We start from the raw sequence: 24,000 nt of genomic DNA, 5'->3' as shown, positions 1-24,000 counted from the left end.
TACACAATTCTGTCTCTAAAAGCCACATGCACAGATTTGTGTAAATATGGTCATACACACACACACACACACACACACAGACAGAAACTTGTTTTTGTTTGTTGTGTGTGTGCATGTGTGTGTGTGTACGTGACTACGTGTGTGTGAATGACCTTATTTACACAAATCTGTGCGTGTGGCTTTCAGAGACAGAATTGTGTCCGGAAATGTGCTAAAATCTGACGACGTTTCTTGTTTGGAAAAGCGATGCACACTGTAAAAAAATATTTTCATGATTTGTTATCACAACTTTTTATCTTTTGTCAAATCAACTTGGATAACTAATGTGTGAAGATAACACACTATTTAGATTTTCTTTTTATTAAACCATTATTCTTCATTGTAATTACAACGAACTCAAAATTTTAAGGCAGCAAGGTAACTTGCTGTAAAAAGTGCATAAATTAACAAAAATAGTTTTTTAATCTCCATCTTGATTTAAAGCGTCTTAAATTGGGAAAATTCAAAACTTTCGCCTCGGTCTGATACGCAACCGATGGACTTTTCTTGGGGAAAACCTGAAATCCGCATCAGTGAACACGCCGTTGACTCATTGGTCTATCGCAAAACACGTTTGATCTATTTCCGTTATTTGTGTTTTCGAACCGAAACCGCTTTGAAGAGAATCTGTGATTGATCATCGTTATGTGTTTTACAACAGCGGTGTACAACACCAGACGGTTTCTGTACGTTATAAAGACGTAGTTTTCACAAGTTCCGAGATTTACGGCCGCTCTCGCTCTGGTTTTCTGCAGGGCACAAGCATCACGATGGTGGGATGTACAAGGCGTCGTACTCCGGATACCCGTTCCTGATGCTTCCCGAGCCGTACCTCCCGAACGGACCCGTCTCTCCCGCCGTAAGTTCTTCCGTTAGGATTCGATGACTCGAGTCCAGGTGTGTGTGTGTGTGGGAACAGCTGAAGACAGGCCTGTAATTACACTAGAAGAAGAGAAGCCCACTCCATCCATTCCTTTGATGCGAATCTTAAAGGGACAGTACACACACACACACACACACACACACACACACACACAAAAAATGAATCATTTACTCACCCTCGGGTTGTTTCTTTCTTCTGTTGAACACAAAGGAAGATGTTTTGGAAGAAGTACCATTGACTTCCGTAGTATTTTCTTTCATTGTATGGAAGTCAATGGTGTCCAAAATATCTCATGCAGGTTTGGAACAACATGAGGGTGAATAAATACACATTTTTTGGGGTGAACTGTCCCTTTAAGCTCAGTACGTTCACATTGCTTTAGATCTGTTCAAACTTACAGCAATGCATGTGAAGGTTTGGTGTCGTGATGCACACTTTTGTGTTTGTCAAATTGTATTATTGGGACGTGGTTCTTTAAGTCATTGATGAATATCTATTTGTGCTTTTATCTTAAAGGGACAGTACACCCCAAAAAATATATAATTTACTCACCCTCGGGTTGTTTTAAACCAGTTCGAGTTTCTTTCTTCTGTTGAACACAAAAAAAGATATCTTGAAGAATATGGGTAATCAAACAATTGTGGGGTACCAATGGTGCCCAAAATATCTCATACAGGTTTGTATATCTATAATTGTTTGGGTGAACTGTCCCTTTAAGCTCTGTAGACATTCACACATTGCCTTAGATCTGTTCAAACTTACAGCAATGCATGCACTTCTCAGGAAGTTTTAGTGTCGTGATGCACACGTTCGTGTTTGTCATTGTATTATTGGGACGTGGTTCTGTAATTCATTGCATAACTAATTGTGTTTGAGTGCATGTGTGCGAACCTTGATGCCGTCGACCGTAAATTAACGGATTTGATAATGATGTAGCATGACATCATTATCTTTCTTGTCACTTGTCTGAAGTCTTTCGCCATGTTGGATATAGTGTGTTTGTGAAGACAAACACGTGTACAGTAAGTCCAGATTGAAGCTCTTGAAAAGGTTTCTTATGAAACGCACCTAAAGTGTAGTTATAAGCCTGTAATTGCACCAGTTCTTGATCAGTTCTGTGTCTTGCGCTTATTTTGCACACAAAACCCCGACTGTGTCTTCATGAAAGCACATGTAGGAATGATAATGATGATGATAAGACTTTGTGAAAGTCCCGTATAGCTGTGAAATTACGTTTTTGAAGTGTCTTCCAGGTTTTTCTCAACTTTAAACGCTGTTCAGTGAGTCGATATGAATGTTCAAGGACGTCATGTACGGGAAACGTTGTTATGATTCGTGTTTATGCCACAACTAGTGCTTTTTTATATTAGATTAACGCTCTTTTCGTCAGTCCCATCTGAATTCAAGTGATTTTCCTCTGTAAAGCAAAACTGTAAGGTCTTCCAAATTCAAGGATTTTTCTCAGTGCCAAAAAAAGTGAAGATTATAAGTGATGTTTGTGTTCTTGATTCAAGCTCTTTACCCACAATGCACAGCTAAGCTGCTGATTTTACACGACCATCGGGGATTGTTGGGTTGACAGTTAAACTCTGAGTGTTGGCGATCGCTGGAAGTCGAAGCTCAGCGCTTGTTCTTGGAGTAAACAATAGACGAACACTGGCTTTGTGTCGTAATCCATCCAGAGCAGCTCTGACTGACGGCGATAAGTGAACAGACTCTGGATTACACCCTCTTTAAGAAAAAAGCTCTTTAACCCATTCTGCCACTTCAATACGGACACAATGTGCCGTTGGAAAGCTTGCACAAGTTGTAGGTCTGAAAACTCAAGGCACAATGGCCGCGTGTCGCAAGCGTGCGTGAAGCGCAAAGCTCAGATCTCCTTCAGCCGGAGGTTAAATCACTCCGACTTCGTATTAAAATACAAATATTGATAAGAGAGCCCGTGTGGCCTTGGTCTTTGAAGCCGAGCGCCTGCGGACGAATCTGCAGAGTTATTTATGGAGCCGGAAATATTTGGGAAACTATCAAAACCCGTCGGATTCCCTCAGGTGTTTATAGCTGTAATTATTGGTGTGGTCGTGTCTGTGTGTGTGTGTGTGTGAGAGAGAGAGAGAGAGAGAGGGAGAGAGAGAGAGGACAGGTGTTTAAGTCGTCTCGGAGCCGTGCTCAAACATGTCGAGCGCCTGAAGTCAGGGCTGTCGAGCAAATTCTTCTCAGATGAAGAAGACTTTATCAAGGTGTGAGGCAGATGATGCAGCGGCCTCAGCGACTGGACAGGGTTTCGGGGTTCGAAAACGAGGACGGTGTGTCTCTGTGTTGATTTGATCTATTGTCTTGTCAGGAAATGTATTTTCTGTGCTTCTATTTTGGTAACAACAACAAAAATTAGTCCAAATGAGTCAAAAGGATTTATTTGAAGACTCATACGTCTTCATATCACCCACAGTCTGAGTTAATCACATTGAGAGGTTTAACTGAGTATCATCGACATAATCCCATGTTTTCTTGTAATATTAGTAAGTCAAGTCTCCTTTATTTACAATACAGATTGTTTCAAAGCAGCTTTACATTGATAACAGGAAAATAATAGAATATAATAGAAAATAATAAAATAAAGCATATATATTGAAAATAGCAGAGGGCCTAAAACAGACCCTTGTCTAAAACTAGTATTGAGATACAGACTCTGTCTTTCTGTGCTTCCTTTCGGTGACGACAGAAAAATTAGTCCAAATGAGTCAAAAGTATTTATTTGAAGACTCATATCACCCACAGTTTATCACTATTATGAGTTTAGAGGTGAGAGGTTTTGTTTGAGCTCCAAAGTATCATCGACATAAGAGTGAAAACTAATCCCATGTTTTCTTTTAATATTACCAAGCGTCCAAATAGCAGAGGGCCTAAAATACTGACGTTATCTTTGATTATTTTTTTTATTCAACCAATTGTCTTGTCAGAAAGTGTATTTTCTGTGCTTACATTCAGTGACGACAGTCTTCACCACCTTTAATAAAGTGCAGAAAAATTAGTCAGAACGAATCAAAAGTATTTATTTGAAGACTCATACGTCTTCATATCACCCACAGTCTGAGTTTATCACATTGAGAGGTTTTGTTTGAGCTCCAGACTGATGTATAACTTAATATAATTGGCATAACAGTGGAAACTAATTCCATGTTTTCTTATAATATCACCAAGCAAGCAGCAAATATATATTAAATAGCGAAGGGCCTAAAACAGACCCTTGTGGCACTCCATAATTTACTGACATTTTCTTAGATTTTTCCCCGTTTAAATAGACAAAATGATAACAGTCTAATAGGATTAATGCCTGTCGCTGAATACCAGTGTAATTTTCTAGTTGATCTAAGAGTATTTTATAATCTATAGTGTCGAATGCAGCACTAAAACTAGTATCGAGATACAGCGTTGGTCAGAAGCTAAAAGTCAGTAATTTGTCATTTTAACGAGTGCAGTTTCTGTGCCTGAATCCAGACCAACATTTTTTATAGTTATCATTTTAAGTAATCATGTTGATTTGATGTTGGACATTGTGTCTCTGTGTTAATTCGACCAATTGTCTTATCAGGAAACTTATTTTCTGTGGCATCACTTCAGTCACCTTTAATAAAGCGCAGAAAAAATTAGTCCAAAGGATTCATAAGCAAAGCAGGATTTATTTGAAGACTCCCACTTCTTCATACCACTCACAGTCTGAAGATTTCTTTCTGAGTTTATCAGTTTGAGTTTCATATTGGTGTTTGTGCTACTGTACGTCTTGTCGTCAAGACTCTCTCTTAATGAATCAGCCCACCACTAAAAGTGAAACGCAGTAAAAAGTGAAAGAAAATCCCCCACCTCAAGGCAACCTGTAAGTTTCTGGCAGTCAGTGAGTCGAGTCCCAGGAGTGACGCATGTGTGATGCGAGCGGGTGTTTTGTCTTGTAGATGAGTGTGAGAGGTGATCCGGCTCGTTCTCACCCAGGTGTGTGTGTGTGTGTGTGTGTGTGGAGTTGTTCTCCCCCGACCCATTCTCCAGACGTCCTGTAAAAGTCACTGAAAGACTGTTAAATGATGACAATCATTATATATATATATTAGTCATTTGGGTGTTTTTCTTCAGTAATACAATCTTATTTTGTGAACCACGAGTTTGGGGAACTCTGTCAGTGGGTACATTGATGATAAAGGTTAAGATTAGCAACAAATTAGTCCAATTTCAATTGCGATTTACTTCTAGATATAGTAATCAACACTACAATTGAGTTTTAAATTGCACACACTGATAAAAAGGCTTCTACTTCAATTTGTTGTTGAAATATAAAATGTATTTCAGTGGCTGTCATAACTTTTCATGACGGATGTATGCAAACATACATTAAATAATGAAGGTTAACAGGTACAGCTTCTTTTTTAAATAGTTGACTATGGAGTTTATGGTAAGGTGAGCAGATTTCTATTTCCTATTTATTTCAAAATATCACTCAAAGCTCAGTTATTATTTATCTTTATATATATATATATATATATATATATATATATATATATATATATATATATATATATATATATATATATATATATATATATATATATATATAGTTTTTATTGTTTAATTGTTGTGGGTTCCCTATATTATTAATAACATTTAATAAGTATTATCATTTAGTTTTATTATTTAGCACTCACAAAAAAACAATGAAAAGAAAATGAATAGTAAATAGCAAGCAGTTCAAAACAATAATATATCAAAATTATGAATTTACAAAAACACATTACAAATAAAACAATTTAACAAATATTTTATAATTTTAGTTCATTTTTAAATTTTTCACAAACTGTTTCTGAATACAGAAATTCAAACTTTTTTGAATGTTTTGTTGCGTTTGTGCTTTAATGACTCTTACTATCCTTATTTTTGCTTGTTTATTTGCATTTTAGGCTTATTTTAAGCAGAAAGTATGTGTATTCTGCAAATGCATTTGTTGCCAGTGTTGTTTAGTTGTAATTGTTTAGTTTAGACGTTTAAAATCCCACACCCTGTTGAGGCCCTGTTATAAAGCACATACTAACATTATTACTGTAATTTAACATAGTACATAGTAGAACAATAGTTCGTATGTTACTACCTTGAAAGCAATAACGTTGTTTCTTTTGATAAGTAAGGGATAATGTACATCCAGCCGGTTGTTATCTCAGAATAAACCCTGACGGGGTGATCAGGATCAGGTCTTCTTCAGCCTGACGGGGTTTATTCTGAGATAACAACCGGCTGGATGTACATTATCACACTTATTACACGGGTACTTTCCACGTAAGTAAATAATTAGACACAAAATATTGATCTGAGTTGAAATATTTGATTAGGTCTTCCGAGGAGAGAACAGTTTTAGCGACATTTAAGAGATACGGTATACAGCCATACACTTATTACACAGCATTTCAACACATAAATAATTATGGGGATTAGAGATATTGATTTCAGATTAAACTGATTTAAAACCGTACCTGTTTGTTTGTATCGTATAATCCAACAGTGAACAAAACAAAAGTCACAAAATGGCCGCCGCAGCGTTTGTATGAAACGAGTGAGCGAGTCCACGATACTGGACGGCATAATGAAATAACTGTACACAAAATATTGATTTGACTGAGTTTTAATAATTTATTAGCTCACCAAACGCAAAACTTCCACGAGGAAAACCCGTTCTAGCGAGCGTATAGCGCTGATGACTTCAGTGACCCGGATGAGCTTCTGTTCTCAGCCGCTGTTATCTGGGAATAATACACCGCTAGATGCTGCGATTGACCAATCAGAATCAAGCATTCCACAGAGCCGTGTAGTAATTGACGATAATGGTGCTCTGCGCTCGTCCAGGTTACGTTCTTCATGAATTAGCGGCGCGTGTCCAATAGAGTCAGCGTAGCTTGCAGCGCCATCTGTTGGTGAAAATAATCACCACACGGCTTGTTTGCAATGTAGTTGTGGGTTGTTTTGCTTTAAAAAGTGGGAAAAGTGTTTTAGTGTGTGATGTTGCTGTTTGATCATGAAAAAGGGAGTTCTTCTCTATATCAGTGTCAGTGTTTCTGAACTCCTGAAACGCCTCCATTGTAGTCTTGAGTTTCTTCCGGGAACGAACACGCCACAATATTCCTCATTATAATAATTAATGTGTTAGTAGTGTGTTAAACTGGCGGTTATGGTAAGGGGCGGGGCATTTCCCAAACACACTCGAAGCGCTCGACCAATCACAACACACTGCTCCAGCCAACCAATCAGAGCACAGTGTGCTTTTCAGAAGGAGGGGCTTCATAGAGACAGGAAGTAAACCGAGCGTTACTGACAGACTGGGAAGAGAGGAGCCGCAACAATGGAGAATATGAGGAGAATAAGATATTTTTATAAGGCCTTTTTAAGATGATAATGTGTATTCATTTTAAATTGTAATTATAAGATTAGCATGTGTAGGATGTTGACAATGCACTAGCCAATGTGTTAAAGGAAATAAATTGAAACCTTTGCTAATTTAGGCTAGTTGTTATAGCACAAAATGATCTCTTCTTACTCTAGATTTATACGAGCGGGTTCACAGTAATAAACCGGATAATGCCAGTGTTCAAGTTCTTCACTGACGAAACCAATGATCGTTCATCTATAAAGCGGCTGTAAAGAAGACGATAGTGCCATTATTCAGCTCAATAATAGTGTTGAAGTTGCAAAGCTAGTGTCATTATCCAGCCGATAATATTGCTGAATATTAATTCTTGTAAACATACTTTTATGTTGTAATATTCATCCCAGTTTACCCGCTTGCAGTGGCGAACGGACGTGGGTAATTGGGACGAGTCCTGCTTTGAGTCTGTCGATGTGTCCTAGATGAGCTTGATCCGTCCGGTCATTTGTGAATTGCTCAGTTTTCCATCATGTTAAGTTGTGTGTGTGTGATGGGTGGGTTTACGGGTCGACTCAGTGTGTGTGTGTGTGTGTGTGTGTGTGTGTGTGTGTGTGTGTGTGTGATGTGTGGGTTTACGGGTCGACTCAGTGTGTGTGTGTGTGTGATGTGTGTGTGTGTGATGTGTGGGTTTACGGGTCGACTCAGTGTGTGTGTGTGATGGGTGGGTTTAGGGGTCGGTTCAGTGTGTGTGTGTGTAATGGATGGGTAAGTTTAAGGGTCGTCTCTGTGTGTGTGTGTGTGTGTGTGTGATGGGTGGGTTTAGGGGTCTGGTTAGTGTGTGTGTGTGTGTACGTGTGTGTGTGTGATGGGTGGGTTTAGGGGACGGCTCAGTGTGTGTGTGTGTGTGTGTGTGTACGTGTGTGTGTGTGTGTGTGTGTGTGTGATATGGGTGGGTTTAGGGGACGGCTCAGTGTGTGTGTGTGTGTGTGTGTGCGTGTGTGTGTGTGTGTGAGTGTGTGTGTGTGTGTGTGTGTGATATGGGTGGGTTTAGGGGACGGTTCAGTGTGTGTGTGTGTAATGGATGGGTAAGTTTAGGGGACGGTTCAGTGTGTGTGTGTGTAATGGATGGGTAAGTTTAGGGGTCGGCTCTGTGTGTGTGTGTGTGTGTGTGTGTGTGATGGGTGGGTTTAGGGGACGGCTCAGTGTGTGTGTGTGTGTGTGTGTGCGTGTGTGTGTGTGTGTGAGTGTGTGTGTGTGTGTGTGTGTGATATGGGTGGGTTTAGGGGACGGTTCAGTGTGTGTGTGTGTAATGGATGGGTAAGTTTAGGGGACGGTTCAGTGTGTGTGTGTGTAATGGATGGGTAAGTTTAGGGGTCGGCTCTGTGTGTGTGTGTGTGTGTGATAGGTGTGTTTAGGGGTCGGGTTAGTGTAAGTGTGAGTGTGTGTGTGAGTGATATGGGTAAGTTTAGGGGTCGGCTCAGTGTGTGTGTGTGTGTGATAGGTGTGTTTAGGGGACGGCTCAGTGTGTGTGTGTGTGTGTGTGTGTGTGTGTGTGTGTGTGTGTGTGTGTGTGTGTGTGTGTGTGTGTGTGTGTGTGTGTGTGTGTGTGTGTGATGGGTGTGTTTAGGGGTCGGGTTAGTGTGTGTGTGTGTGTGTGTGTGTGTGTGTGTGATGGGTAGGTTTAGGGGTTTGGGTCAGTGTGTGTGTGTGTGTGTGTGTGTGTGTGTGTGATGGGTAAGTTTAGGGGTTGGGTCAGTGAGTGTGTGTGTGTGTGTGTGATGGGTAGGTTTAGGGGTTTGGGTCAGTGTGTGTGTGTGTGTGTGTGTGTGTGATGGGTAGGTTTAGGGGTTTGGGTCAGTGTGTGTGTGTGTGTGTGTGTGTGTGTGTGATGGGTAGGTTTAGGGGTTGGGTCAGTGAGTGTGTGTGTGTGTGTGTGATGGGTAGGTTTAGGGGTTTGGGTCAGTGTGTGTGTGTGTGTGTGTGTGTGTGATGGGTGGGTTTAGTGGTTTGGGTCAGTGTGTGTGTGTGTGTGTGTGTGATGGGTGGGTTTAGGGGTTAGTGTGTGTGTGAGTGAGTGAGTGTGTGTGTGTGCTGTACCCAGCTGTGGCAGTGCTGCTGGTAGATGTGTATCAGATGCGAGTGTGATCACACACACATGTGTGCCGCCCCTGTGGCTGCTGAGGCTCCAGTAGGTCTGGCCCGGCACTAATTCGGGTGCTGGGGGCGTTGGCTGACCCCTGTGGAAGAACACACACTCCTGTGGGACACACTCCGCGTCTCCCGCAACTCCCAGATCCCAGATCCTGCTGTCCTGCCGGCTGTGCGTTTACGAGCGGAACAGACCCAGATCAACAGGTCTGTGACGTCACGAACCGCACCGCTACATCACAGATGTGAAGCGTGACGTCTCGCGTTTGTTGATCGTGAGCGTGCGAGATTAAAGACTCGAGTAAACAGACGTGTGTGTGTGGATGTAGAAGTGTAAATATTGCAGTTTTGGTAATGATGAACATATGGTTATTCGCTCCCCGTTTCAAAACCTTTTTTTTTTTTTTGGACCTTTAAAATATGTTCAGTAACACTTTCTATAAAGACCATGCTTAAGTTATAATGAACGATCTCCATTTATACTTTATTAGTGCATGATGGACATGAATGATGAACATGCACATTGAAAAAGCAAATGCATGACTTATAAGTAATTATAAAAATAACATAAATGTAACCATAACTGTTCTTATAATGCAGTATAGGTTAATGAGTTATAAATATACTTACTTATAATGAATTATAGCCCCATTTATACTTATTTTTAAGCATGGACTTGATATAAAGTGTTACCATATGTTCTTCTATATTTCTGGGTGAGCTGTCGCTTTAAGATGATTGATCTCAAACTGATCATGTTGTTTTACGTCTGTTCGTAGATCATGTAAATATTGTGTGGTTCGTTTGATTTCACACTGACAAAAAGTTGCCCTAACTTAAAAACAAAACTAGGAACCCTGTTGCAATCAATTTAAGTTAACTCAACTCAACTAACAAATGACAACATCTAATGAGTAACATGTACTCTATTAAATAAATACAAATTATTCCAAGGCAAATAAAGAGTGTTTAGCATTTCAAATCAATTTATTTTACATTGAACTACATGATGGGCAAATATATTAAATCCAACAGTTGAGACGCACATATTCCTAAACACACACTGATGATCAACAGATGTTAATTCAGTGAAGATATGATCTCTGAACGCATAACCAGCTAACTAACAGTGACCGCAGCTGCATAACTGAAGCCATATTTAATAAGAGTTAGCACATCATTTCAAGCTGCAGTGCATGCTGGGAACTTGCATAACATTGTGTGACATAAAATAGTTTGTTTTGAACAAACGCTGGAGTATCAGCTCAACGAAAACAACTAATAATATACAGACTTTTTTATATAGTTGTAGTTGAGGTTTTTTTATCGTTTGTTGCATCGTTTGTACATCGGCGTTATATTGACCAGGAGACGCTAATGTTACGTTTATCATGAAAGGCTGTTTGTGTGGTTTCTTGGTACTCGGATCACTTGCTGTTGTCATCATCACCTGTTGTTTATTGTGTGTGTTTTGGTTTTCATGTGTTTTGGGACAGAGGTTAAAGAGAAGGGCAAAGCTGACTAACCTACTTCCTTTACGATGACTATCTCTATCACACCAGCTCTCTCGAGTGTGTCCTGATCTGTGAAATACTGAGAAACACATAATCTCAGCTTTAATCATCGTATTAAAGCTCGTATTTGATAATCTGCACTAACTTCTGCTGAACACAATCATTGATCGTTTAGACTCTTTTTAGGGATGCACAATATATCGGCCACCATATCGGCCGATTTATGATAATTTTTTATTTTATCGTTATCGGCCCGGTAAGAACATTTAGTCGATATATTAAAGCCGATAAATAATGTTATTTCCTCCTGCTGAGACTCTTCAGATGCGCACTGTTCAACATGATGGTTTTGAATTGCTTGAAATATGATTGAAATCACTTCAAAAAAGGGGAATACAGTAAAGTAGTTTAGCACAAGTCTGGCTACATAAAATTATAATGAGAACATAATTATAATTGTCTGCTTGGGACATAGTGAGACTTTTGTTTTTGTAACCAGGCTCTCAAAAATTATATAAATACTTGGATTTAAGATTTATCGGCCAATATATCGGTTATCGGCTTTCAAATATAAAGAATTATCGGTTATCGTTATTAGCCAAACTTTTCATATCCCTAAATATTTTATCAAGTAAAAGTCTTTTAGTGTAATTGTACAATCGTCCTCCTTCAGCTCGTGTGTTTCTGCTGTCTAATCTGCACTGATTTTATCTAGTAAACATAACTTTGATATTGTTAGTAATATTTCAGACTGAATAGCTTCGGTTTACTTAATTATCCAGACATAATTTTTTTGAAAAATCACGAGTATCAAATATGATCATCAGGCTTTTGAGGAACTGAATCTCATGATTGTATTGGATTGCATTATCTTTGATAATAAAACTAGTGATGCACGATATATCGGCCACTATATCGGTATCGGGCGATTTATGATCATTTTTAATGTTATCGTTATCAGCCCGGTAAGAAGATTTGGTCGATATATTAAAGCTGATAAATAATGTATTATTTCCTCCAGCTGAGACTCTTCAGATGCGCACTGCTCAACATGATGGTTTTGAAATGCTTGAAATATGATACAGTAAAATGCAACGTGCAGCACAAGTCTGTCATATAGACTATAACATTATAATGAGAACATTATAATTGTGTGTTTGGGACATGGATTTTAATGGCGAGACTTTTGTTTCTGTAACCAGGCTCTCACAAATTCTAGAAAAACTTGGATTTAGATTTATCGGCCAATATATAGGTTATCGGCTTTTAAATATAAAGAGTTATCGGTTATCGTTATCGGCCAAACTTTTCATATCGGTGCGTCCCTAACTCTTTTATCAAGTAAAGGTCTTTTAGTGTATTTGTACAATCGTCCTCCTTCAGCTCGTGTGTTTCTGCTGTCTAATCTGCACTGATTTTATCAAATGAACGCAAGAATAACTTTGATGTTGTTAGTAATATTTTAGACTGACGGAAGTTCGGTTTACCTGTTTATCCAGACATCATTTTTTGGAAAATTCATGATTATCATCAGGCTTTTGAGGAACTGAATCTCACGGTTGTATGGCATTGCATTATCTTTGATAATAAAACGAAGCATGTATAGTGATGGCTTGTTGAAGGATGGCTGTTTTCCCGTCAGAAAACCTTGGCGTCGCTCAGAAGCTGTTGCTCGCAGGATTGAGGAATATTGAGCGTAACGAGCGAGGATGTCGGCGACAGCTGCAGTTTATGGAAATATAGATGTTCAGTTCAGCCGGGCCGTCGCCACACGCTGATCACGGCACGAGTGGGGAGATCCCAGATCTGCTGCCCGCTCTGGTTTTCTCTGCGGTTTTTCCCCCTCTTATGATCGTCTGAAGCCAACTGGAAAGCATTTCGCCGCTAAAAATAGCTCTCCGCTTGTGGGACCCAGAACAAGGTCTTCTTGGATCTCGAGGAAAAAGAAAAAAGGAACATAATGACAATCTTAAAAGTAGCTCTCTTTGTAAGATGAGAGTGATTTTCAGGGAAACCCCCGCTTCTTCAATCATGTTGCTACATGACGACAATGGTGAATTTAGCACTTCTTTTAAAGCGTTTGTTTTCGTCAGCATGCACACGCGTGCGTGCGTGTGTGTGTGTGTGTGTGTGTGTGTGTGTGTGTGTGTGTGTGTGTGTGTGTATGTGTGATGCCGCTGACATACATCCAACATCCTGTGCTGGGTGATCTCAGCGAGGTTTCTCTGTCTCAGTGAGAGTGGAGGTAAGGTGTGCTGTGGTTATGCCTGTGAGTATTTGTGCATCTGCACTTTTACTACATGCACACGCTGCAGGAGCCGCTGGAGGAGGAGCGCGAGTGTCTCCCTGCGTCTGAGTCTTATCTGATGCTCGGAGGAGCTGTGGGCGTGGGGCTGTGGAGGGATTAAGGCGTGAAGCTGCTCTCCTGCGGAAGGGAGGCAGCAGTAAACACTGAGGCTGTAACCACGCGGCGCACCTGGTGCACCTCGCCGAGAACGGCTTTAAACAGTCGAAGCTTTTCTTCCTTAACCGCTTCACTGCCAGAGAGTGAGGCGCGGAGACCCGGCGTTTCTAGGGTCCGAGAACGAACGCGACTCACGCATAGGAATCAAGCTTTAAAACCAGGGAGTGTTGGACAATGTTGTGAAAGAAGCAAAGCACTTCCTAGTAGGGATGTAAACGATTAATCGCGATTAATCGAATCCAAAATAAAAGTTTGTGTTTACATAATATATGTGTGTGTATTGTGTATAATTATTTTGTATATATAAATACACACATGCATGTATATATTTAAGAAAAATGTGTTATTTATATATAAAATAGTTATATTTATATATAATATAAATCATATACAAATATATATGCAGTATATAAATGCAAATATTTCTCAAATATATACATGCATGTGTGTGTATTTATATATACAAAATAATTATACACAATACACACAAAAATATATTATGTAAACACAAACTTTTATTTTGGATTCGATTAATCACGATTAATCGTTTACAGCCCTACTTCCTAGTGTGAAGAATATTTGAAAAATCGGCATTCACTTTAGGTATACATTTAGTTATGTATTAACTAACATGAGCTAACCATGAGCAATACATTTGTTACTGTATTTATTCATATTTGTTAATGTTAGTTAATAAAAATACAGCTGTTAATGTTAGTTCACAGTGCGTTAACAAACGTATTAGTTTAAATTAATATTAACTAAGATTAATAAATGTTGAGTAAGTATTGTATTGTTAGTTCATGTTATCTAATGAACATTGTACCGAAAATTACCCTTTTTCCACTGTAAAAAACGTTTTGTGCAATGGAAATGTTAACCCTATAAAGCCTGCACATTTCTAATGCCTCAAATATGATCAAAACTGAAAAAACGACATGCCTTTAGATTGCTTTATCAAGTAAAAGTCTTTTAGTGTAATTGTACAATCGTCCTCCTTCAGCTCGTGTGTTTCTGCTGTCTAATAAACGCAAGAATAACTTTGATATTTCAGACTGAATAGCTTCGGTTTACCTGATTATCCAGACATACTTTTTTTTAGAGAAATCATGAGTATCAAATATGATGATCAGGCTTTTGAGGAAGGTTTATTTGCTCATCTCTCAATCATCAGTGTATTGCATTGCATTATGTTAACTATTTAATGATCATTAAACTATTTAAATATCATCTTACTAAGTCATTATTAGCAGATATTGATATTTCAATGCATTTTATGTGAGTATCTGCTACACTATTATAAATATCTCATTGATTTACAGAATCTCATCTTTACTTTTGCCCATATTTCTGCACCAAATTGCATATTTTTGCTCAGTTGAAGCTTTTTTCCCTCCATATTCTCACTATATCAGACATTACCGGTATATGTGACCCTGGATCACAGAACTCGCACGGGTATATCTGTGGCAATAGCAACTATACATTGTATGGGTCAAAATTATCCATTTTTCTTTTATGCCAAAAATCATGAGGATATTAAGATCATGTTCCATGAAGATATTCAGTAAATGTCCTACCGTAAATATATAAAACATGCATTTTTGTGAGTGAATGCAGCACAATCGTGAACATAAATGCACAACTTTAAAGGAGATTTTCTCAAAGTTTAGATTTTTTGCAGATTTTCAATAGTTGTGTCTCGACCAAATTTTGTCCTATCTTAACAAACCACACATCAATGGAGAGATTATTTATTCAGCTTTCATGTGATGTATACATCTCGATTTCATAAAATTGACCCACTGGTTTTGTGGTCACTATATGAGCCGTAAAAAAGCCCGGATCTCTTCATGGAACAGTTGATGCCTGTAAAGAAGCTTTATTTTCAGGAGTGTGTGTGTGTGTGTGTGTGTGTGTGATTCACGAGTGGAAGTGAAGCTTCAGAAAGATCCAAGAGACTCCCTGTTGTTTAATGGCAGATGAAGTTCATCTCCTGTGTGATTTACAGCGGGGTGAGATCATCCCAGACGGAGTCGTCCCTGCTTGTTCTGAGGGTTAAAGAGCCAAAATATGACCGTATTTGGGTTTGATTCAGACCCTCGCACTCCGTTAATTTATGCCGACTCTGCTTTTAATTATATGTTTTCCAGCCGAGCGCTCTGATGAGAGGAACGCCGGGGAAAGCCTGGCTGTGAGTGTCCGTCGCGCCGCGCCGGGATGTGAAGGGTGGGGGGGCGTGTGTGTGTGTGACAGATCCTCCTCGCTTGCTCAAGGCTGTGTGTGTGTGTGTGTGTGTGTGTGTTTGGTTGTTTGAGTACAGTTGTGTGCGGTGAGATCTTGTGGTTTACCATGGAAAATGAGACTAGACCGAGCCTTCTCTCCTCACCTGAAAAACAAAGCAACCCTGCAAACACAAACACAGAAGACACGACGGAAACTTTCACTGGCTTACTACATTATATTATATTACTAGACCAAATGCAGCATTAGTGGATGTTAATAAAGCCAGGTTCAAGTTTACCTCACAGAAGTGCAATCTCAATAGAGTTTATATAATTGTGCAGTTTTTAGTAGTAACCTGATTATAACCTTTACATTTCTAATAGAATAGACTATCACTGTAAAAACAATTGCTGCGGTTATTTATCACAACTTAAAATTCAACATTGTTTCAACTTTAACAAAGGTTGTGTTCATGCTTGACTTAAAATATTAAGTTTAGTTAACTTTAGTTGGATATTTAAGTTATCTCAACAAATTTTAAGTTGTTATAACTAATCGCAGCCATGTATATATCTAGAAATGTAAGGGTTATAATCCGGTTACTACTAAAAATAAGATCTGAAAATAAGATTTTGCAAAGATAAAGATTATTGAACAGCATTTTACAAGCATGTACCATTTCAGTCTTTCTACTTAAAGAACATATTTAATAAAACATGACATTTTTGAGAAATTTTGGCCGATTCCTAAATATTACAAATAGTTATTAATGTACCAAAGGTTTGATGTTACATTCAGAAGGACCTTCTTCAACCCCATAACATTAAACCTGTGAAACATCGGGGTTTTTTTTAACTTAAAGCCCTTACATTATGAAAACTTTATAATGCATTATAGTATATGTTAATGCACTATATCTTTTCATAAATAATTGTAACCAAAGTTCAAATGTATTATACAGTCAAACCAAACTTTATTCAGACTCCTTCAACATTTCTCATATTATCATCAGTTTATCCGCTATAGTTTAGAAACCGGTAATAAAATATGAGCAGAACTCATATTTATATATTATTTAATTATATAAATTATGTGAAATATGAGTTGATATTTGACAGGTTTTGTCCATCTTCTGTTAGACTGTCTCACACGTGAATTATGTTGAATATCTGTCAGCTGGTAAATTTAACTACACAATTAGATAATACCAGTTTAGCTCAACCAGTGACCAAGCAATGCTTCATTGTGTTCAGTGTGTGTGTGAAAAGAGCATTAGCAATTAAAGACAAAAATGTCAATCATTTTTTGGTCCCAAATGTTTATAAATAAAATGAAGTGAGTTTTTGATTAAAACAAGCAAAATGAAAGAAACATTATCTTGTCCGTTTCAATTAAGATTATTTTCCTACTCCATTGGCAGACATCTTTGCTTGTTTTAATCAAAAACTCACTTCATTCAGATTTTTCCCCAGAAAACAAGACATCATATCCTGTGGCATTTACTACTTTAGTAAAGACATCTTGATTTAGGAACTTTTAGTTATTTAGACTGGAAACCAGAAACCAGAAAATCATTTTTTGTGGTGTAGAGACTAGCGGCCTGTCCGGATATGATGAGGATGAAGATTATTATGAGGAAGATGATTATGGGGAAGATGAGGATGAAGATGATTATGAGGAAGATGAGGATGAAGATGATTATGAGGATGAAGAAGATGAGGATGAGGAAGATGATTATGAGGATGAAGATGATGTGAGTTTGATGAGGAAGAAGATGAGGATGAAGATTATTCTGAGGAAAATGATTATGAGGATGAAGATGATGTGAGTTTGATGAGGAAGAAGATGAGGATGAAGAAGATGAGGATGAGGAAGATGATTATGAGGATGAAGATGATGTGAGTTTGATGAGGAAGAAGATGAGGAAGATGAGGATGAAGATTATTCTGAGGATGAAGAAGATGAGGATGAGGAAGATGATTATGAGGATGAAGATGATGTGAGTTTGATGAGGAAGAAGATGAGGATGAAGATTATTCTGAGGAAAATGATTATGAGGATGAAGATGATGTGAGTTTGATGAGGAAGAAGATGAGGATGAAGAAGATGAGGATGAGGAAGATGATTATGAGGATGAAGATGATGTGAGTTTGATGAGGAAGAAGATGAGGAAGATGAGGATGAAGATTATTCCGAGGAAGATGATTATGAGGATGAAGATGATGTGAGCTTGATGAGGAAGAAGATGAGGATGAAGATAAAGAAGATGAGGAAGATGAAGATTATTCTGAGGAAGATGATTATGAGGATGAAGATAATGCGAGTTTGATGAGGAAGAAGATGAGGAAGATGAGGATGAAGATTATTCTGAGGAAGTTGATTATGAGGATGAAGATAATGTGAGTTTGTTGAGGATGAAGATTATTCTGAGGAAGATGATTATGAGGATGAAGATGATGTGAGTTTGATGAGGATGAAGATGATTATGAGGATGAGGAAGATTAGGTGTGCAGTGGATGATGTCGCCCCACAGGAAGCCCAGCTGGTAAACTCATGTCCGCAGTGCTTTATGCGACTCTTTCCCATGTTTCCGCTGGGCTTTACTGAGACCCTGGTCTTCCTCAGCGCTCGTGTGTGTCAGACAGAGCTGTCCCGGCAGGAGCTGCTCTCCATTAGATCCTGGCTCGGGAATCAGGGGGAATTATGGGACGCAGAGGGAGGGAATATCCAGAGCCGGTCCAGTTTCTTGCACAGAAAACCACATATTTACAGTACAAATCCTCATCAGACAATGTGCCGACCACAGGACCACAGGACTAATGGGACTCAGTGTTTGTAGCGGGAGGAAGGACAGCAGAGGATCTGATTCCTGTGATTCCTGTGATCTGATTCCTCTGATCTGATTCCTGTGATCTGATCTGATTCCTCTGATCTGATTCCTGTGATTCCTGTGATCTGATTCCTCTGATCTGATTCCTGTGATCTGATCTGATTCCTCTGATCTGATCCTCTGATCTGATTCCTCTGATTCATGTGATCTGATTCCTCTGATCTGATTCCTCTGATCTGATTCCTCTGATCTGATTCCTCTGATTCCTGTGATCTGATTCCTGTGATCTGATCTGATTCCTCTGATCTGATTCCTGTGATCTGATTCCTCTGATCTGATTCCTCTGATCTGATTTCTCTGATCTGATTTCTCTGATCTGATTCCTCTGATCTGATTTCTCTGATCTGATTTCTCTGATCTGATCCTCTGATCTGATCCTCTGATCTGATTCCTCTGATCTGATCTGATTCCTCTGATCTGATTCCTCTGATTCCTGTGATCTGATTCCTCTGATCTGATTCCTCTGATCTGATTTCTCTGATCTGATCCTCTGATCTGATCCTCTGATCTGATTCCTCTGATCTGATTCCTCTGATCTGATCTGATTCCTCTGATCTGATTCCTCTGATTCCTGTGATCTGATTCCTCTGATCTGATTCCTGTGATCTGATTCCTCTGATCTGATCTGATTCCTCTGATTCATCTGATTCCTGTGATCTGATTCCTCTGATCTGATTCCTCTGATCTGATTTCTCTGATCTGATCCTCTGATCTGATCCTCTGATCTGATTCCTCTGATCTGATTCCTCTGATCTGATTCCTCTGATCTGATTCCTCTGATTCCTGTGATCTGATTCCTCTGATCTGATTCCTCTGATCTGATTCCTCTGATTCCTGTGATCTGATTCCTCTGATCTGATTCCTGTGATCTGATTCCTCTGATCTGATCTGATTCCTCTGATCTGATTCCTCTGATTCCTGTGATCTGATTCCTCTGATCTGATTCCTCTGATCTGATTTCTCTGATCTGATCCTCTGATCTGATCCTCTGATCTGATTCCTCTGATCTGATTCCTCTGATCTGATCTGATTCCTCTGATCTGATTCCTCTGATTCCTGTGATCTGATTCCTCTGATCTGATTCCTGTGATCTGATTCCTCTGATCTGATTCCTGTGATCTGATTCCTCTGATCTGATTTCTCTGATCTGATTCCTCTGATCTGATCCTCTGATCTGATCTTCTGATCTGATTCCTCTGATCTGATTCCTCTGATCTGATTCCTCTGATCTGATTCCTCTGATCTGATCTGATTCCTCTGATCTGATTCCTCTGATTCCTCTGATCTGATTCCTCTGATCTGATTCCTCTGATCTGATCTGATTCCTCTGATCTGATCTGATTCCTCTGATCTGATTCCTGTGATCTGATTCATCTGATCTGATTCATCTGATCTGATTCCTCTGATCTGATCCTCTGATCTGATCCTCTGATCTGATTCCTCTGATCTGATTCCTCTGATCTGATTCCTCTGATCTGATTCGATTCCTCTGATCTGATTCCTCTGATCTGATTCGATTCCTCTGATCTGATTCCTGTGATCTGATTCCTCTGATCTGATTCCTCTGCTCTGATTCCTCTGATCTGATTCCTCTGATCCTCTGATTCCTGTGATCTGATTCATCTGATCTGATTCCTCTGATCTGATTCCTCTGATCTGATTCCTCTGATCTGATTCCTCTGATCCTCTGATTCCTGTGATCTGATTCATCTGATCTGATTCCTCTGATCTGATTCCTCTGATCTGATTCCTGTGATCTGATTCCTGTGATCTGATTCCTGTGATCTGATTCCTCTGATCTGATTCCTCTGATCCTCTGATCTGATTCCTCTGATCTGATTCCTCTGATCTGATTACTGTGATCTGATTCATCTGATTCCTCTGATCTGATTCCTGTGATCTGATTCCTGTGATCTGATTACTCTGATCTGATTACTCTGATCTGATTCATCTGATTCCTCTGATCTGATTACTCTGATCTGATTACTCTGATCTGATTACTCTGATCCTCTGATTACTCTGATCTGATTCCTCTGATCTGATTCCTCTGATCCTCTGATTCCTCTGATCTGATTCCTCTGATCTGAATACTCTGATCTGATTACTCTGATCCTCTGATTCCTCTGATCTGATTCCTCTGATCTGATTCCTCTGATCCTCTGATTCCTCTGATCTGATTCCTCTGATCTGATTCCTCTGATCCTCTGATTCCTCTGATCTGATTCCTCTGATCTGATTCCTCTGATCTGATTCCTCTGATCTGATTCCTCTGATCCTCTGATTCCTCTGATCTGATTCCTCTGATCTGATTCCTCTGATTTGATTCCTCTGATCTGATCTGATTCCTGTGATCTGATTCCTGTGATCTGATTCCTGTGATCTGATTCCTGTGATTCCTGTGATCTGATTCCTGTGATCTGATTCCTGTGATCTGATTCCGCTGATCTGATTCCTCTGATCTGATTCCTCTGATTTGATTACTCTGATCTGATTCCTGTGATCCTCTGATTCCTCTGATCTGATTCCTCTGATCTGATTCCTGTGATCTGATTCCTGTGATCTGATTCCTGTGATCTGATTCCGCTGATCTGATTCCTCTGATCTGATTCCTCTGATCTGATTACTCTGATCTGATTACTCTGATCCTCTGATTCCTCTGATCTGATTCCTCTGATCCTCTGATTCCTCTGATCTGATTCCTCTGATCTGATTCCTCTGATCTGATTCCTCTGATCTGATTCCTCTGATCTGATTCCTCTGATCTGATTCCTCTGATCTGATTCCTCTGATCTGATTCCTCTGATCTGATTCCTCTGATCCTCTGATTCCTCTGATCTGATTCCTGTGATTCCTGTGATCTGATTCCTGTGATCTGATTCCTGTGATCTGATTCCTGTGATCTGATTCCTGTGATCTGATTCCTCTGAACTGATTCCTCTGATCTGATTCCTCTGAACTGATTCCTCTGATCTGATTCCTGTGATCTGATTCCTCTGATCTGATTCCTCTGATCTGATTCCTCTGAACTGATTCCTCTGATCTGATTCCTCTGATCTGATTCCTCTGATCTGATTCATCTGATCTGATTCATTTGATTCCTGTGATCTGTTTCCTCTGATCTGATTCCTCTGATCTGATTCCTCTGATCTGATTCCTCTGATCTGATTCATCTGATCTGATTCATTTGATTCATCTGATTTGATTCCTCTGATCTGATTCCTCTGAACTGATTCCTCTGATTTGATTCCTCTGATCTGATTCCTCTGAACTGATTCCTCTGATCTGATTCCTCTGATCTGATTCCTCTGATCTGATTCCTGTGATCTGATTCCTCTGATCTGATTCCTCTGATCTGATTCCTCTGATCTGATTCCTCTGATCTGATTCCTGTGATCTGTGTGAAACGAGAGAGAGCGAGTCCACGATACTGGACGGCATAATTAAATAAGAGTTTTAATATTTTATTAGCTTTTATTAGAATCAAGCATTCCACAGAGCCGGGTAATAATGAGGAATAAGTGACGGATCTACTTGTTGAGTTGAACTCATACGATCTGAGCGATGGCTAAACTTCTCCTGTCCGCCAGTGGATAAAAGCGTCTGCTTTATGAATAAATGTGAGTGTATAGTTCAGAAGTCTGTTATAGTCACATGTGTGACCCTGGATCACTACACCAGTCTGGAGCCGCACGGGTATATCTGTGGCAATAGCAACTGTACACTGTATGGGTCAAAATGATCCATTTTTCTTTTATGCCAAAAATCATTAGGATATTAAGATCATGTTCCATGAAGATATTTAGTAAATGTCCTACCGTAAATATATAAAACATGTATTTTTGTGAGTGAATGCAGCACAATCGTGAACATAAATGCACAACTTTAAAGGAGATTTTCTCAAATGTTTAGATTTTTTTTGCAGATTTTCAATAGTTGTGTCTCGACCAAATATTGTCCTATCCTAACACACCACACATCAATGGAGAGATTATTTATTCAGCTGTTTAAATTGTGACCAAAATGTTGTGGTGCAGGGTCATATATACAGTAGATGAAGGCTTGGATCATGTGTTCCTCCACATGAAAGGGTTAAAGACACGCGTAACACGAGCCTCTGCTGCATTAGATGAAAGCCTGAACATCAAATCAATACTCCAGTCGATAAAACATGAAGAGAGATTAAAGCGCGCAGGATCAGGCTAATAGACGCCGGGCTTTAATTGAGGCGCGCTGAGGAGAGAATAATGTGTGAAGGTGTTGTAGTGGATCTTCACAGAGATCCTTTAATCAAACACACCACACGTTCACATCGGCAGCGTCCGCGTGAAGAGATCTCACAAATCAGTGTACGTGGATGTGGAGAAAATCCAGCTTTTAATGTTGTGTATATGTGACTCTAGACCACAAACACAGTCACATTTTTAATTGAGATGTATATATAATCTGAAAACTGAATAAATAATCTCTCCATTGATGTGTGGTTTGTTAGGATAGGACAATATTTGGTCGAGATACAACTATTGAAAATCTGGAATCTGAGGAGCAAAAAAATTTAAACATTGAGAAAATCTCCTTTAAAGTTGTGCATTTATGTTCACGATTGTGCTGCATTCACTCACACAAATACATGTTTTATATATTTACGGTAGGACATTTACTAAATATCTTCATGGAACATGATCTTAATATCCTCATGATTTTTGGCATAAAAGAAAAATCATCATATGGTGCTTTTAATGTTGTTTATTGTCTATGTGGAGTTTTTAATATGCTTTAAACTTACAATTCATAAAAGAGGAATGTTCTTGAAAAAATCATTGTTACCTTGTATAACCTTCACAACCTCTGCAAACCGGTTTAGTTTTTTTCCTAAATTCAGTTTTATTTAAAAAAAAAATTCTAAATTTTTTTTTCATTTAACATTTTTTGGGGGACACCATTTTAATGGTTACATTATAGTAATTAAAAAGCATGTCTAATTAATTTAAATCATAAAAAATTTAACTACAGTTTATTGAAAGTTTAACAAACAAAAAAATACATGTTTAGGGCTCTATGAAATATATATTTTTTTTCCAAATTCCATTTAATTTTTTACCATGTTACCGTGTTTTAAGTTTCCTGGATTCAATTTTAATGGTTTTATTACATTTTAACAGTAAAAAATTATGTCTAATACATTTTATTTAAAAATTATTCATTTATGATTTTTTTTTTTTTTTTTTTTTTTTCTGGCAATCAAATTAAGGGATAAAGCATTAATGTAATTCATGTGAAATTGAACAATCTTGTTTGTCAACCGAAGTTAAAGTTTTACTGTTAAAACTAAAACATGGAGGAAAAATGTATTATTCCTGAAACAAAATTGTTTTGATAATAATTCAATTATTATGATCCCTTATCGCAGAAATCATAGGCCCCCTTTATAAGTATAAGGAGGAT

General features: G+C 38.7%; 1 protein-coding gene across 15 annotated transcripts in view; it reads left to right on the top strand.

Annotated features, from left to right (window-relative positions):
* The window catches only part of tcf7 (transcription factor 7), an 80,889-nt gene that overhangs the window by 797 nt on the left and 56,092 nt on the right, over positions 1-24,000 (top strand). For all 15 annotated transcript variants that reach the window (XM_079585035.1, XM_079585037.1, XM_079585028.1 and 12 more), the window contains exon 3: positions 795-898. In XM_079585035.1, the coding sequence (XP_079441161.1) occupies positions 795-898 (104 nt within the window). The remainder of the gene's footprint in view (positions 1-794; positions 899-24,000) is intronic.

Source organism: Phoxinus phoxinus (assembly GCF_949152265.1).
Source record: "Phoxinus phoxinus genome assembly, chromosome: 17".
Lineage (NCBI taxonomy): Eukaryota > Metazoa > Chordata > Actinopteri > Cypriniformes > Leuciscidae > Phoxinus > Phoxinus phoxinus.
Note: the sequence above shows the minus strand (reverse complement) of the source record. Positions and strands in the feature narration are given on the sequence as shown.